The 17,983-nt window shown below is 41.5% G+C and overlaps 1 protein-coding gene across 4 annotated transcripts in view; it reads right to left on the bottom strand.

The window, feature by feature from the left end:
* KIAA1549L (KIAA1549 like) overlaps positions 1–17,983 on the bottom strand; it is a 97,150-nt gene that overhangs the window by 40,106 nt on the left and 39,061 nt on the right. For all 4 annotated transcript variants that reach the window (XM_072118625.1, XM_072118628.1, XM_072118626.1 and 1 more), the window contains 8 exons: positions 17,437–17,573; positions 15,847–16,057; positions 12,255–12,376; positions 9,424–9,586; positions 8,409–8,468; positions 4,639–4,790; positions 4,385–4,556; positions 2,219–2,382 (listed from right to left, as the gene is read on the bottom strand). In XM_072118625.1, coding sequence (XP_071974726.1) covers positions 2,219–2,382; positions 4,385–4,556; positions 4,639–4,790; positions 8,409–8,468; positions 9,424–9,586; positions 12,255–12,376; positions 15,847–16,057; positions 17,437–17,573 — 1,181 coding nt within the window. The remainder of the gene's footprint in view (positions 1–2,218; positions 2,383–4,384; positions 4,557–4,638; positions 4,791–8,408; positions 8,469–9,423; positions 9,587–12,254; positions 12,377–15,846; positions 16,058–17,436; positions 17,574–17,983) is intronic.

The raw sequence follows: 17,983 nt of genomic DNA, 5'->3' as shown, positions 1-17,983 counted from the left end.
TAATAGTCAATAAACCTGCAATAACATTCTGTCAGTCAATTTACATTCCATTAATAATCTCCGCAGATCTGTAAACAAGAGACGGTAAAAAATTAACTCGAGGAGAAGGAAACGCTGAGTCCTGCCAAATCAGAGATCTTTCAATGCGTTATGGAAATGAATTGCGGGATGTTGTAATATAATCTTGAAATCAATATCACAAAACAGAATGTAAAAGCCGAGCACATTCACAGGACGGAACGAAGAAACCAAACAGACCACAGATGGCCGCCCCATGCAGTGTATCGGCTCCTCCCCATGATGCACTTCGCTTCGATTATATTTGCAGAGAATTGACCAATGTTTCATATAAACAGAGTGATAAAAATGGGTTGTAAGGAATAAGAACAACCAACAGTGACCAGCTGTTAATACAGGGGGGGTCACAAGAGGAATTTTCGAAGGTCCACCTTACATCTAACCAACATAGGATCAACTCATTACACTAATTATCTTTGTAGACATAAGACATATCCTCAAGATCGAGTACATCATCCCATAAGACTGGCTACACATATAATATAACTCATTTTTTCATTATATTGGCCTCCTGACCCACCAATGGACATGGACATTTTGGAAGGTAGTCTTCTTCATCCAAAGCAATTGAGAACAAAGGAATCGACATGTTGAAATCCAGTTGGGAAGAGTTGGTAGGCCCCCAAATGGATTATATGGTTGACTTGTCCAACAAAATGACAGATCTAGAAGGCCTTGGCCATGAATGAATATTGAAGAACTATCTTCAGAGATAGGAGTTGGTGGCTGACACCCGCCCCCGTTGCTCCAGATCAATTTCAATGGAAGCATTGATGCTCGGTCGCTTGAGGGACAGAGGGCCAAGTGCTTCTGGCTTCGTGTCCTGTGGTTACAGCTGTGTACAGCTGAGGATAGGCAATCAATAGTCATTCCTGACATAGCCCATTATGATATGACTGGCTCTAACAGTTGCAAATGTGAATGTCTTCTACAGGAGCTTTGCATCCCAATATCCAAAAGCCTAGAAGAACACAGATTGGTGCTCTATTGAGCAAGTCTGACCCTACAACCATATTATTAGTTTGGCTTTACAAATGAACAAAAATATGCCATTTTCTGCAAAGATCAAAAAAAAAACATCAAGGGACTCTTACCAAGTCAAACAGTAGACTGCTCTGTACAGGCAGTCCCCGGGTTACATACAAGATAGGGTCCGTAGGTTTGTTCTTAAGTTGAATTTGTATGTAAGTCGAAACTGTATATTTTTTAATGGTAGATCCAGACAAAAAAAATTTTTGGCCCCGGTGACAATTGGAGTTTCAAATTTTTTTGCTGTCATTGGAACAAGGATTATCAATAAATCTTCATTACAGACACCTTACAGCTGATCATTACAGCCTGGGACTATAGTAACATCCAGAGAGCTTCACCAGAGGTCACAGTGGGCAAAGGGGTCCGTCTGTAACTAGGGGTTGTCTGTAAGTCGGGTGTCCTTAAGTAGGGGACCACCTGTATTAGAAATGGTACAAGAACCCAGAAAACACTGTCTAAAGTTGAGTGGCTTCTCTTTTTTAAAGTAAATCTGGAGGAAATTACAGGCAGTCCCCAGGTTACATACAAGATAGGGTCCAGAGGTTTGTTCTTAAGTTGAATTTGTATGTAAGTCGAAACTGTATATTTTATAATTGAAGTTCTACACAATTTTTTTTCCTTTGTCCCAGTGACAATTGGAGTTTTTAAATTTTTGCTGTAATAGGACCAAGGATTATCAATAAAGCTTCTTTACAGACACCTTACAGCTGATCATTGCAGTCTGGGGCTATAGTAAAGCATTCAGAGAGCTTCCCCAGAGGTCACAGTGGGCAGAGGGGTCTGTCTGTAACTATGGGTTGTCTGTAAGTCGGGTGTCCTTAAGTAGGGGACCGCCTGTACATTGTTGAAGGCTCTTTAACGGGTTTGATGATGACTTACAGAATAGTAAGCTACAGGTTGCCACTAGAGACAATCTTCTTTGGAAGAGAACCAAAGTTTAGGTTGTAAGACTTCCTACCTCAGCAATCATTCAGTCCTGATCTTCCTACATCTAAGCAAACATTTGTCTTTTTACTAAACTAGACCTCCACATTCTATAATACGTGGTCTAATGCTCTATTTTTGGGTTTCAAATAGAATTTAGGATTAGAAAGAGAAAGTAATTTACCTTGGTCCTAGGAGGGAGGTTGCCAATGTTCTCAGACTTGAAGTCGCTCTTGTTCTTCCGGCAGAGGACGGCGGTGATGATGATTATGATGACGGTGACAACGGCTATAGGAGCCAAAACCGCCGCAATTATCCAAAGATTGTTCGGGGGCTTTTGAACAACAGCTAAGTAATAGAAGGAAATAACATGTTCATATTTAGAAGTTTAGGATCAAGTAAGATCACCCAAACTACACATAGAGGATAACCTCAAAGAACCTCAAAATATGCAGCAACTTGATAGGTTGCTTAAACAACGCCTCCATTTTTTCTTCTCTCATTGGCTGCTGTAGTATCCAACCAGATTCCTTCTACAGACTTTAGTCAGAACAACAGGAGAATCAGGAAGGGAGAGAGAAGGGAGATGAAGGTATCAAACCTATATACCAAGTAAGTCCAGATCCATGTGGTACGTAATAGTGTGTGGGTCGGACCGGTATGGTAAGTAACACACCAAAGAAAGGCTTCCCATGAGCATACACAAAAACTAAAGGTACCCCTTTAAGGAGGGACAGGGAAAAAGGGGTAAAAAGAAGCACTATGAAAGACCAAATTGAGTCTGAATAATTGTAGTAAAAAATACTTTATTAATGACTATTTAAGACATAATGATAAAAGCAGGATGAAAATCCTCAGACAATGCTGAGGGGGAATGACAGTGCAAGGCGGCGACAACAAATGAGAAATTCGTCACCCCGGGCAGACATAGGAGGAATTACACATGGACAAAGCATGCACATGTAATAGGTAAGGACAGATGGTACATATAATGAAGGCAACAGGTGTAAAGTGGCACACAGTTGCTAACATGCATAAACATAGGTAATGCGCACAAACAGGTAGAGATAATACCTTACCAATGAACAAAAGGTGAGATGAAGTGGACCTCCACTGTACGGGATGGCGATATCCCCAACGCGCGTTTCAGCTCGTAACAGAGCCTTCGTCTGGGGGTAGCGTCATTCCGGTGAGGGGAGTGTTAAAAAGGAACAGTCAACCAATGGGAGCGCAAAGCCCCTGTCATGTGCGGGGGCGGAGCTGGATGGTGGTGTGATGTATCAGTCACGTGATCACTGTCATGTGTGGGGGCGGAGCCGAATGGGTCACGTGATCGCTGTCATGTGTGGGGCGCGGAGCCAAATGGGTCACGTGATCGCTATCATGTGTGGGGGGCGGAGCCGAATGGGTCACGTGATCGCTGTCATGTGTGGGGCGCGGAGCCAAATGGGTCACGTGAAGCGTCGCATGGTAACCAGTCACGTGATCAGATGTATTTGCCGTAGCGGTATTGCGCAACAGCGTGTAAATGCAGGGAAGCCGGGTATGTAATGGGTAAGTAGAACACCATTTAGTGCAAATACATGTGTTACAAGAGATTTGCAAAGATGCATGCGTAGATGTATAAAAACTTGATTCAATTACATTAGTGTTACAATAATAGCATTAAAGTCAGAACAGAGAGAGGGTTCGTGGAGCATCTAAATGCAGAAAGCCAGTGTAAGGTGAAGAAGGGTGCAGCAAGCACCTGGGGAGCCTCTGGACTTGAGCAATGGGTGATTAGAGAGAGGTAAGTAACACTTTGTTGTGCTTCTTGCCCCATTATGATCAGTGTTATGATCATAAGAGTTATTTTTATTCCATCTGATCATTCATTATAGGAATATTTTTAACTGCCTTTGGCTGATCACAGAGTATCCAGCTACTGGGACCTTCAACAATCACTTATCTGGGAGAGAATATGAACATTAGTGCTCCCTACAGCACTCCCACAGGAGAAGTAAAGTATTACACAGATTCCATTACAGTCAAATGAGTTTAAAGAAATCTGTGCCCACCATGAATTTGGTCTTCCAGAGTGAGGGGCACTCTCCGTGACCACCCCCGATTCTTGCTCGTTACAAGAGTCATGGGGGTGCAAGGCCACCCCTTCCTCAGAATTCTCTTATAGGTTATAGATATATCTATATATCTTATCATTTTTGCTTATATCTATATCATTATTTTATTAATTGAAATGACCCCTCCATTTTATGTCTCCACATTTTTGGTTTCCCATTGAATCTGTATTTTTACTGAATCAATTTTTGGTTGAAACTGTTAAAAACATTTTGGATTATAAGGTGCTTACAATTCGCCTGCACTTTAACGATATATCCAAGGGTCAGGGCCATGGTCTGAGGGTCGATGGTACTTAGTTGTTTGGCAGCAACTGTACCCAACAATGGCTGCCCATCTTTCAGGGTGTAATAAGTTAGCATGGCCTGGTTATTAGCACCGGCCAAACGTTCCATTTTCACCATCTGTAATACAAGTAAAAAACAAATAATTGGAGATAGAAACAATTGTTATAGAAACAAAAATTTGAATTGCCCTTCGACTGACCTGCACTGTGTAGCTTCCAACAGTGGTCGCCCTTCTAAATCGTCTTGATTGCTGGCTAGAGATCTGGAAAAGTTGGGCCAATCTCTCTTCCATCTGCCGTGCAAAGCTTTGGTTGTTTTGTCCTAATAACTGGTCATCAACACCTTGTATCACTGGGAAATAGATACATATTATTTATCAGTGTCCTATAAATTCAATTTTTAATTAAATTTTTTTTCTTTTTCCTTCCTATCTTCAATGATCCGAACATTGGGGGTCATTTACTAAAGGCCCAATTCGCGCTTTCCCGACGTGTTACCCGATTATTTCCGATTTGCGCCGATTTTCCCTGAATTGCCCTGGGTTTTTGGCGCACACGATCGGATTGTGGCGCATCGGCGCTGGCACATCGGATGAACTGCCTTAGTGAATCGCCGGAAGACCCGAATCCACCGCAGAGAACGGACCAGGTAAGTAAATCTGCCCTATTTTGTTTTTTCCCTTTGAAATAGTCTTATGAGGGCTTGTTCTATGTGGGATGGGTAGTATTTTCTACAGACACCATTTAAGGGGAACCTGTCACCAGGAGAGCCATTTTTAGCACTCCCCCAGTCCCCACTGAGCATAGTACATACACTGACAAAGTGTTTTTGTATTAAAAATAGGTTTTACAGAAAAAAATGTTATATTGTACCTTTCATTAGCATCTGCTGTGTGACTAGGCAGTTGCCTTTTGGGAGGGGCTGGAAAGGAGCAGTTCCCCCCCCCCCCCACCCTTGGGAAACATGTGACCTTTTCAAATATATGAATAACTCCCCACAATCGGGATTGGCTGTAGAGCAGCAGGGGGCGTCGCTAAGCCCAGTGATGGGTGTTTTTCATATATTTGAAAAGGTCACATGGAGAAGCTGTATCCCAAGGGTGGGGGGAAACTGCTCCTTTCCAGCCCCTCCCAAAAGGCAACTGCCTAGTCACACAGCAGATGCTAATGAAAGGTACAATATAACATATCTTTTTTTCTGTAAAACCTATTTTTAATACAAAAACACTTTGTCAGTGTATGTACTATGCTCAGTGGGGACTGGGGGAGTGCTAAAAATGGGTCTCCTGGTGACAGGTTCCCTTTAATGGTTAATTCCACATACTGAGTAACAGTAAAGAAAATATTTGTGGGGCAGAATGGAACAGAACGAAATTATATCTTTGTATTCTAAATTTCTTTGTAAAAAGACAAAAACTAATTTCGTATGTATCAATTTATTCTGACACCTGCAGAATAAATTTGCATTCTGAATTTCATTTTAGAAAGAGAAAAACTAATTTGTTATGTATCAATTTATTCTGACATCTTTTACTTATTTACTTATTTTTCTATTAACTGAGCTCTGTAAGGGCTTATTTTTGGTGGGTGAAATATATTTTCTTTCATTTTATGAGGGCTTGCTCTTTGTGGGATGAGTAGCATTTTCACAGACACTATTTAATGGTTAATTTTGCATACTAAGTAACAATTAAAAAAACATTTGTGGGTCAGAATGGGACAAAACTAAATTATCTGTATTCTGAATTTCTTTGTAAAAAAGACAAAAACAAATTTGCTATGCATTAATTTATTATGACACCTGTATCATTTAAATTGTTCTATTAACTAAGCTCTGTGAGGGCTTATGTTTGGTGGGTGAACTATATTTTCTAATTTTATGAGGGTTTGCTCTTTGTAGGGCAAGTAGAATTTTTACAGACAGTATTTAATGGTTAATTTCACATACCGGTACTAAGTAACAGTAAAAAAAATTATCTGTGGGGCAGTATGGGACAAAACGAAATTACCATATATACTCGAGTATAAGCCTAGTTTTTCAGCACAAAAAAATGTGCTGAAAACCCTAACTCGGCTTATACTTGAGTAAAAAATATATATAGGTTTTACCAGGTTTTTGTGGTAAAATTAGGGGCCTCAGATTGTACTTGGGTCGGCTTATACTCGAGTATATAAATCTTTGTATTCTGAATTTCTTTGTAAAAAAAAGACCAAAACAAATTTGCTATGTATCAATTTATTCTGACACCTATGCCATTTAAATGTTACTGTTAACTTAGTTCATTGTGGTCTTATGTTTGGTGGGTGAACTATATTTTCTCATTTTATGAAGGTTTACTCTTTGTGGGATGAGTAGCATTTTCTACAGACTATTTAATGTTTTTTTTTTTTTTGTTTGTTTTTTTGAGGGTGGTGAACAGCATGCTTATTGATAGAATCTTTAGTTTCATAGAATTATAAACAATTATAGACTTGAGTACTTTAGTATTGAGTTCACAGGAATGTAATTACATATCATTTTGATCGGTATGTATAGATATGGCTACATATGTTCCAAGTATATTGTAAAATATGACATTTAGAGGACACCAAAGACAAGATTCTGAATTTCTTTGTAAAAAGAGAAAAACAAATTTGCGGGTTTACTCTTTGTGGGATGAGTAGCATTTTATACAGACACTATTTAATGGTTAGTTTCACATACTAAGTAACAGTAAAAAAAAATATTTGTTTGGCACAAATATTTGAATGGCACAAAACCAAATTCTGTCATGGCATTCAGAATTTTTTTTTAAAAAGAGAAAAACAAATTTACAGGTTATGCATTTATTCTGATTCTTGTTACTTTGATATGTTTCTGTTAATTGAGCTGTGTGAAGGCTTGTTTTTGGTGGGTGAGCTAAGTTTTTTTTCAGTTAAGACAGCTCTAGGTGTGTCAATAAAGTAACATCCACTATGTTGGGCCTAAGGAACTGCTCATGCGTCAGTGGGTCAATGGCTTTTAGAAGCCCTTTAAGGTTTGACTTTGGTTCCTTTTTTTACTTATTACACCACCAGACTGCTAATAAGTGTAGAGCAGAACATAACATTTGGAAAACTTTAAACTTGCATCAAAGTGGTGATAAGAAAGTGCACTGATCTACCGATAGGTGCCCCCATGCTGTGCCAGGTAGGTGCCATGGAAGCGATGAGACAAACAAAGATCTCTAGGTCAACCGTGTCTTGTAGGCTGCAATGGTGCGATGCAAAAATACAACTGTTCACACAAAAAACAAGCCCTTGCAGAGCCAAGTTATGCAAAAGCAATTTCATAGTGTCTATTGTCTACATGTACAAGTTAGCCTCTCGTAATCCATTAGTCATCATCAGGTTACCAAGACAACAGAACGTAATCACGGTGTTGATATTGTTCCAGGTATTTTTGAAATATGTTTCCTCTCGTAACGTGTGGAGAGGTTCTTGAGTGCACTGAGGAATGTTTCCGTGATTGCTATTTGTTTTCTTGGAGATGAAGCTACTTTTCTACGGTGACTTATTTATGACCGTCGTGTAGCTGGGAGGCGCTGGAGACAAACACACTGATTGTTCTTTGTCAGTGTAGTTTCACGTGAAGCGAACATGTAATCTGTCATTTTGTGGGGGTTAAGCAATATCCCCTGATGCGTTAAAAGCTAAACGTGAAGATTTTTGCCGCAACAGCGCCACACCTGTGATGAGTTTGGTACTGGTAGTGCAACTCAGATAAATTGAATTTATTTGTGCAAAACTGCAATACCTCACACTGCCTGCAGAGAAGTGTGGCGCTGTTTTTGAAGGAAAAAATCAGTTAATTGTGACCAAGTGATTTACAATGGTGATATAGATATAGACAGGATTTAGACATGGAGTGTGTGTAGTGATATTGACAAGTGTGTTTCTAGGCTAAAATGGGCACATGGAGATCATAGAAGATATCAATGAATAATCTTACCGGTGTACACCCAGTAGTTCATAGTAGAATCTGATGTATCAATGTTAGGATAGTACAAAGCTAAAAAATGGAAAAAAAGTAAAAGATATTATAGAGAATTGTTTAATTTTTCACTTTTAATGCACAAAGTGGTAAATTTGATGGAAATAAAAGACAATTTTACCCGTCCTGTCACTATTCCTGACATATTGGGGGGGAGTTAACAATGTGTCTCAGGTTCCGCCAGTTTCTAGCTGGAAAACACTGCGCCAGATTTATCACTGTGATGAGGAATTCTGGTGCAGTATAAGACTGTTGGTTCGTACTTTAGACCTATTTTTAGTTGGTCTAAACTGTGTGCCAGAATTTTTCCGATTTCCCGCAAGCCTCGCCCCTTTCTCGCGAGGCCGCGCCCATCACACTGAAGCCACTCCCCCTTAATCGGACAAGTCTGGAAACAGCCAAAAAAAACTGTCTAAAAGCCTTGATAAGTGTGGTGCAAGGCATTTTAGACACTGTTTTTGGCGCAAACCCACCATAATTGTTGCGCAAGTGCGTTTATAAATCCCCCCCATTGTGTCAGACCCCTACCTATTGACTACTACTAGCCTATGAAATCAGGGCATAAATAACCTTTAATAACCTGAGTTATTAACCTGAGAAGGGATATTCCAATTTTAGATATGCCAAAAACATCACACCCTGGGAACTATGAACCACTGGCCAATATGGTGAGGCGTCCATCTTATCCGGACAGAGTCGGAGAAGGATCTATATGCTACCTTCCATGAGAGCCCCCAAAATAACCATGTTACTCTCCTTTGAATATATCAGATGTGTTGGCTAAAAGCCTCAAATGGGTCAGGAAGCTCCGGTCCATAAAGGTGGATCTTTTACACATTTACGGCATAAGCTTTGGATTTGCCATAAATTTCCAAGGTGGGAATCCCCCTAGAAGTGTTCCAGGCAAACAATGTATACACCCAGATTTCCCATATTCTATATGAGAGTCTAATGTATAGGGTGTAATACTTACGTTCAGCAATAATGGATGGAGGGTCTCCCAGATAGTATCCGACCACCTCTCCGGAGAGGACATTGAGCATGCTGCTAGCCGTGGTGCCATTTAACAGAATGCCATTGTTCTTCACAACATAGATCAGGCTCAGACTTTGGTCGACTTTGGAAGTGCTCAAAATCTATCAACAAACACAAAAAAAAAGAGACCAGTCACTCGCACTGCAAGTTGGTCTGATCAGATATATCCATTGTTAACAAAGGATCCCTGCAAGAAACCCTGTTCCTCATACAATTATGGTGACTAGAGGCAGGGGCGTAACTACAGTGGTAGCAGCCATATCAGCTGCTATTGGGCCTACAGTGTCAGGGGGCCCGGCATTTAACTTGACAGTAAAGAATGGAGGATGTGCACCATTATAAATATTATTCTGCACAGTGTATATGGTGTGTATGTACTGTATGTGTGTATATATGCTGTACACTTGTATATGGCACTGTATGTGTGTATATGCTCTATATGTGTGTAAGAGTTTATAAATGTGTGTATGAGTGAATAAATGAATGTTTATGTATAAAGGTATAAATATATGTATATATGTGAGTGTAATGTGCATATTTTAAAGCGAGAAGGGGGGGGGGCATTCAGAAGTCTGCTTTGGGGACCTGTCTCTCCTAGTTACACCCCTGTTTAGGGAGCCCAGTTAGATGCCAATTTTGGATGCCATTTGGTGGCTACAAGGGTTTATAGCAGTGATGGTGAACCTTTTAGTGCATGAACAACAACCAAAACGTACCAACACGGCAATTCATGCAGTACCTTATTGCTCCTTGCTCTGTCTGAGCTTTCAATCGTATTGGTGTCCTGAGGGACCCAATACAGTAGTAAGAAGGATTATTATTGTAGCATCTTTCTAGGGTCCCCAGAACACGAAAAATAATGGTGTCTGGAGCAGGAGCTCTAATGATAATCCAGCTTTGTCCACACCTCCCAAATCCTCTTGTGGTGCCAGGCAGCCAGGGATGCCAAGGAGGAGTGTGGCACGTCCTGGGCCGTCTGGGACTGCAGGAGGAGGTCTTGGATTCTGTCTGGTGAAATGGGGTGAAGGCCTGGGTGGCCGTAGAGAGGGCTCCGAGTGCCACCTCTGGAACATGTGTCATAGGTTCTCCACCACTGGGCTATTGTCTGGAGTTGACAGAAGGTGGACCCCCAGAATCATTTTATATGGTCTATCTAAGAAACCCAGGTAATGGCTGGTCCTATAGATGTTTCATGAAATATTTCCAGGTTGGATAAATATAAAGTACTAGGGTAATGAGGGTCATGACTGAGATTTATAACTGTACGGTACAGATTAAGGAACGCATGACAAGGCTAAGGTAACGACCTGCACCCTTCCCCTAGTTGGAGGACAGTCAAGCTATAGCCGGGATCGGGTATATGGTATAAGTTGGGAAATGGCAAGTAAAGGGTAAAGTTGATCTGCGGGTAATTTGTGTAGATATTACAGAGCAGATTGTCCTGGGGGCCGAGCACCTGTGATCTGTATAATCATGACTGGTAGCACACGCTCTGACAGGTGTAGAACCGCCGACACCAGCTCTGTGCCAAAACTCGCATTGTATGGACAATATCACGCCAAAGCGTATTCAGTAATTCCAATACGTGGAGTCATGGGCCATGTATAACATCAAATATTTATCAGTTCTTACATACTACAGAAAGGGCTGTGGCTTTTATGGAAAATTGGTGTGTACCAAAAAAATAATGGTCATTGATTGGAGACAACTTACTGTTAACCCCAGGGGCATAACTACAGGTGAAGCAGCCACAGCAGCTGCTATGGGGCCTGCAGCGGCAGGGGGCCCCGTCATCCGACCTGACAGTAAAAGATGGGGCATAATATGTATATAACATATATGTGATGTATACATGCTGTATCTATGATGTGTATATGCTGTATGTGTACACAGTATATGTGTGTGTATATACCGTATGTGTGTTTATATGCGGTATGTTTGTATATGGCACTGTATGTGTGTGTATATGCTATATATGTAATGTGCATATGTAGTATGTGTATACAGTGTATGGTGTGTGTATATAAGGTATGTGTGTATATGTGCTGTATGTTTGTATATAGCACTGTATGTGTGTTTATATGCCCTATACGTGTGGGCATGAGTGTATAAGTGTGTACAGGCAGTCCCCGGGTTACATACAAGATAGCTTCTGTAGGTTTGTTCTTAAGTTGAATTTGTATGTAAGTCGGAACTGTATATTTTATCATTGTAACCCCAGCCAGAACTTTTTTGGTCTCTGTGACAACTGGATTTTAAAAATGTTGGGTTGTCATGAGAACCAGGATTAACAATAAAGCTTCATTACAGACGCCTGTGATAACTGTTATAGCTGATTATTGTAGCCTAAGGCTAAAGTACAGTAAATTACTAACACCCAGAGGTCCGTTTGTAACTAGGGGTCGTATGTAAGTCTAGTGTTCTTAAGTAGGGGACCGCCTGTAATTGTAACTCGCATGTGTATACAAATATGTATATTTATCAAGCGGGAAGTGGACCCCATTCAGAACTCTGTTATGGGGCACTGCCTCTTCTAGTTACGCCCCTGGTTAACCTCTCAGATGTGATGAACTAAAAAAGTCCACCACATCTAAGGGGTTAATTTCACTTATAGTGAAAGTAAGGAGATTAGAGGAAGAATGAAGCCTTATAATGGCTTACGGTTTTTCAGATCGTCTTTACCTACTGAAGGCTGTGAGGTCAGTAAACCTAATATGAGATTTATATTAGGTAGAAAATAAGTATATATATTACTGAATGCTAACTTACCTTTACAGAGAGGTTAGTCACGACAGTGCTGGCCCTCTCATACGCTGTCTGTAGTTTTTGCTCCATGTTTCGGACGTAGACACAAGTATGAACATTGGTCCCTGTCCCCATTAACTTCAGCACTGTCAGAGTGGAAAGACATTGCGGGGTAATGGTTACAATTTGATAATGCACACAAGCGTTCTATACCCACACTGACATCTTCATGATCACAATGCTATTTAAAGTGAACCTGTGACCAGGAATGTCATTTTAGTGACATTTTGGGTGACGGGTTACAATTGCCTATGCTACTCTGATTTTAAAAATGCCTTTGTCATCATTTTGAATGATTTCAGTACTTTATAAAACTTTATTGCACATTACCTGGCTCCCTGCCAGCAGTGTGTGAAAAGTCCCGGGGGGAGGGAGAAACTGCAACAATTCGTATGCCTGTGTCAGTCTCCTCTCCTCCACATTCATCCAGCTGCTTGCACCCCTCTTTTTGTCATGTGCATTGAGCAGGAAGGGGAGTGAGGGGGGGAAAGAGTGAACTAGAGGAAGAATGCAGGAGACTGAGACACAGACACACAGGCTGCAGATGACAATTCCCCTCCTAGGGGCTCAGCACACGCTGCTGGCAGTGAGCCAGGTCATGTGAAATAAAGTTTTATAAAGTATTGAAATGCTTCTGAATGCTGACAAAGGCATTTTTAAAGTCAGCATTCTTGGCACATTACAATGCAACTCAGACCACACCCACTTCATTTCAAGTCCCACCTCATTTTTCACAAAAATGTACAAAAAGTTCTTCCTAAATGAGACAGTTTTTATGCAAAATACACCAGAATTTGGGCACGTTATGTGCATAGTCTATCAGTTGTTATAGTCAAGATTTTCCATTTGATTCCAATTCCCAATCCTTGCATGTTTTTCCAAATCGAAACAATCAACTAGACGCCAAGAACCAGGTTTTAATTCGCGCTGAAACACCACAAGCTCAGGATCCATCATTGTCCCTGGTCCAGATCCAAAACAATGGCAGGGTTACCCAGCACCCCGGCAGCATTGTACACCTGTCGCCTGCGCGGCTCCACTGTGCAACGCTCTGCAAAAACTGCAATAATCTGTCTTAAAAGCACAAACAGCAACAACACGAGCCGTAGTCCTGGCCGCCTGCCAAGCCAGAAGAGAAAAGACGCCAAAGCCGGAGCCCAGACGCTCTCTGCAAATTGAATCGACGCGTCACCCACAGCCTAATCTATAGATTACAGAGCGGCCGATCATCTAATAACATCACATTACTAATCATTTCATTACCAATATGAGTTATTAATGAGGCAAATATAACAGCAGGGCAAGTCTGCATCAGATCTGTTTGTGGCTTGTGGTGTGGCCAGCTCCCCAAATGATGTCACAGTACAGGGATAATACACACAGTGATGTCACAGTACAGGGATAATACACACAGTGATGTCACAGTACAGGGATAATACACACAGTGATGTCACAGTACAGGATAATACACACAGTGATGTCACAGTACAGGGATAATACATACAGTGATGTCACAGTGCAGGGATAATACACACAGTGATGTCACAGTACAGGATAATACACACAGTGATGTCACAGTACAGAAATAATACACGCAGTGGTGTCACAGTACAGGGATAATACACAGTGATGTCACAGTACAGAGATAATACACACAGTGATGTCACCGTACAGAGATAATACACACAGTGATGTCACAGTACAGAGATAATACACACAGTGATGTCACAGTACAGGGATAATACACACAGTGATGTCACAGTACAGGGATAATACACACAGTGATGTCACAGTACAGGGATAATGCACAAAGTGATGTCACAGTACAGGGATAATATACACTGTGATGTCACAGTACGGGGATAATACACACAGTGATGTCACAGTACAGGGATAATACACACAGTGATGTCACAGTACAGGGATAATACACACAGTGATGTCACAGTACAGGGATAATACACAGTGATGTCACAGTACAGGGATAATACATACAGTGATGTCACAGTGCAGGGATAATACACACAGTGATGTCACAGTACAGGATAATACACACAGTGATGTCACAGTACAGAAATAATACACGCAGTGATGTCACAGTACAGGGATAATACACAGTGATGTCACAGTACAGAGATAATACACACAGTGATGTCACCGTACAGAGATAATACACACAGTGATGTCACAGTACAGAGATAATACACACAGTGATGTCACAGTACAGAGATAATACACACAGTGATGTCACAGTACAGGGATAATACACACAGTGATGTCACAGTACAGGGATAATGCACAAAGTGATGTCACAGTACAGGGATAATATACACTGTGATGTCACAGTACGGGGATAATACACACAGTGATGTCACAGTACAGGGATAATACACACAGTGATGTCACAGTACAGGGATAATATACACTGTGATGTCACAGTACGGGGATAATACACACAGTGATGTCACAGTACAGGGATAATACACACAGTGATGTCACAGTACAGGGATAATACACACAGTGATGTCACAGTACAGGGATAATACACAGTGATGTCACAGTACAGGGATAATGCACACAGTGATGTCACAGTACAGCACACAGTGATGTCACAGTACAGGGATAATACACACAGTGATGTCACAGTACAGGGATAATGCACACAGTGATGTCACAGTACAGAGATAACACACACAGTGATGTCACAGTACTGGGATACTGCACACAGTGATGTCACAGTACAGGGATTATACACACAGTGATGTCACAGTACTGGGATAATACACACAGTGATGTCACAGTACAGGATAATACACACAGTGATGTCACAGTACAGGGGATAATAGACACAGTGATGTCACAGTACAGGATAATACACACAGTGAAGTCACAGTACAGGGATAATACACACAGTGATGTCACAGTACAGGGATAATATACACAGCGATGTCACAGTACAGGGATAGTACACACAGTGATGTCACAGTACAGAGATAATATACACAGCGATGTCACAGTACAGGGATAGTACACACAGTGATGTCACAGTACACAGATAATACACACAGTAATGTCACAGTACAGGATAATACACACAGTGAAGTCACAGTACAGGGATAATACACACAGTGATGTCACAGTACAGGGATAATACACACAGTGATGTCACAGTACAGGGATAATACACACAGTGATGTCACAGTACAGGGATACTACACATAGTGATGTCACAGTACAGGGATAATACACACAGTGATGTCACAGTACAGATATCAAAGTAAAGTAGTAATGAACAAAATGGTGTCTGTGCTGTTATTTAATCCATGTGATGTCAGAATTCGGGGATAATCTACAATACACAGTGAAGGAAAACCTCTAAACCTCCTTATTTATTACAGAAGCTGAGACAAACCTAGAGACTCACAAACAATTTCCCGGTTTAACAATTCATTCAAATATTCATAACTGCACAAAGAGTTTGTATAATTCCCAATATTACTATAAAAAATATTATAAAAACTTCTTGAAATCCATATATGTACAGAAATTATCTTACCAGTTTTTACCCTAAAGCTGACATCGGGGTCCGGTTCCCAGGTCTCAGCCGGTACCGGTACAGACTGGAGGAGTGAAACATAACGATTGAGCGCAGTAACGTTGAAGACGCCATTGCTTGTAAGAACATCTACGATGGCTGACGGGATGTATATGGAGGAGTTGACTGATATAGAATATCCCAGCGTCACATTTTGGGTCTGTAACGTCACCTGTAAATATATAGCCATAGATTATACTGTGCTAGTTTTTGGCAAAACACGTCTTTCCCCAAATCCAACTATTCGTCTTTACAAAGTGCCCAAACTCCGGGTTACAAATTTTAAGGCAAAATATCCGGGCACAAAATTTTGTAACAGTTCCTATAACTTTAATTATCCCATATTTTATGGGTCCGTTGAATTCACAAGCACTCGGTTTTGTACATATAAATGCCTTCTTGTGATAGAAGGTGCCAGTACCGGTTTAAAGGAAACCTACCACTTCTGAAGGTAGGTATGAGATACAAACACCGGGCACCAGCTCAGGGTGAGCTGGTGCCGGTGCTTAGTCTCGTTAGTGTTAAAACCGCGGTATCGCGGTTTTAACACTTTTGAAACTTTCTAGCAGAAACTGCTTCGGCGCTTCGTGCACACGATCGTGCGCGCGCCTACATTGGAAACGCCGCAGGCGTTGCGCGCGCACGGTCGCGCGCAGCGCCGAAGCAGTTTCTGCTAGAAAGTTTCAAAAGTGTTAAAACCGCGATACCGCGGTTTTAACACTAACGAGACTAAGCACCGGCACCAGCTCACCCTGAGCTGGTGCCCGGTGTTTGTATCTCATACCTACCTTCAGAAGTGGTAGGTTTCCTTTAAAGGATTAGTGATAGGCCAAACTGGACACTATTTGGAGGAATAAAAAGAAGAAAACACAGGTGCACTAGCTGATGTAGTCCCGCCCCTGGGGCACTTAGTAGCTGATTTGCATAAAAATATAGATCATTTGCATTAAAGCTGAATTTTCTTTAAAGAGGGGAAATAGGACAATTATCTTTATAACAATTATAAAGTGTCTTACTCAGCGCTGTTTTTTCTTGTGGGGTAATTTGGGATCTGGGAGACCCTCCCCCCTCCTTTAGGTTGACTTCAAATTCCAAATTTGGCCCAAACATAAGATGGGCCGTAGAATACAGTCAGACCGGGGCACTAAGAGTCCAAACGCCCCATTTTCGTCGGGTTTCGCAATTCTTTTCCAATTTGCCCTGAATTGCCCGGGGGTTTTGGTGCACACGATCGGATTGTGGCGCATCGGCGCCGGCTTGCATGCGACACAAATTCGGGGGCGTGGCCGTCGGACAACCCGACTGATTCGGAAAAAACGCAGAATTTAAAAAGCAAATTGTGTCGCAAGATCAGCACTTACTTGCACCGGGAAGAAGAAGGTGAACTCCGGCGGACCTGAGCATTGAAGCGTCACAGGAAGGAAATTGGACGCACGATCTAAGTGACCCAAATCCTCGTCAGACAACGCACGGCGGGGATCGCGACAGGACGGGTAAGTAAATGTGCCCCACTGTGTTATCCCAGCTTTCCGGCAGAGGTGAGCTACTTACATTTAGAGAGGTTCTGTTCAGAAATACTTGGATGGGTTGGTTTAGGGTTCGGTACAGTGTAAAATTGAGGAACTCAGCAAATTTCTGTGCAATGGTCTCCTTCTCTGCAGGTTGTGGCTGATACGTCATGGTAAGAACTATGTCATGAGATACAATAGGCAATTAGGTCATATACAGATATATACTTATATAGTAAAGGGAACCTGTCATCAGAAATTGACCTAATAAACCACTACCAGTATGTTGTCAAGCAGTTGAACAGCTTCTAGATCATGCTTCTTTTATTGCCCAGCTTAGTGACATCATGCAGAAATCAACTTTGAAGTTGGGATGTAAGTCAAGGAGGCGGGGAGAGTTTAACACTGAAGTCAAGCTCTCCCTGCCTCTGAACATCTCCACTCATGTGACTGACATCATGGGCCAGACTTCAGGAGATCTGATCAATGATGTCTCTGGATACAGGACCATCAATTACAGTGAAGGGGTGTTCTAAGGGAGGGAAAGCTTGACTTCAGTGTTAAACTCTTCGCCTCCTTGACTTCATAAA

The sequence above is a fragment of the Engystomops pustulosus genome, chromosome 7 (genome assembly GCF_040894005.1).
Source record: "Engystomops pustulosus chromosome 7, aEngPut4.maternal, whole genome shotgun sequence".
NCBI classification, from domain to species: domain Eukaryota; kingdom Metazoa; phylum Chordata; class Amphibia; order Anura; family Leptodactylidae; genus Engystomops; species Engystomops pustulosus.
Note: the sequence above shows the minus strand (reverse complement) of the source record. Positions and strands in the feature narration are given on the sequence as shown.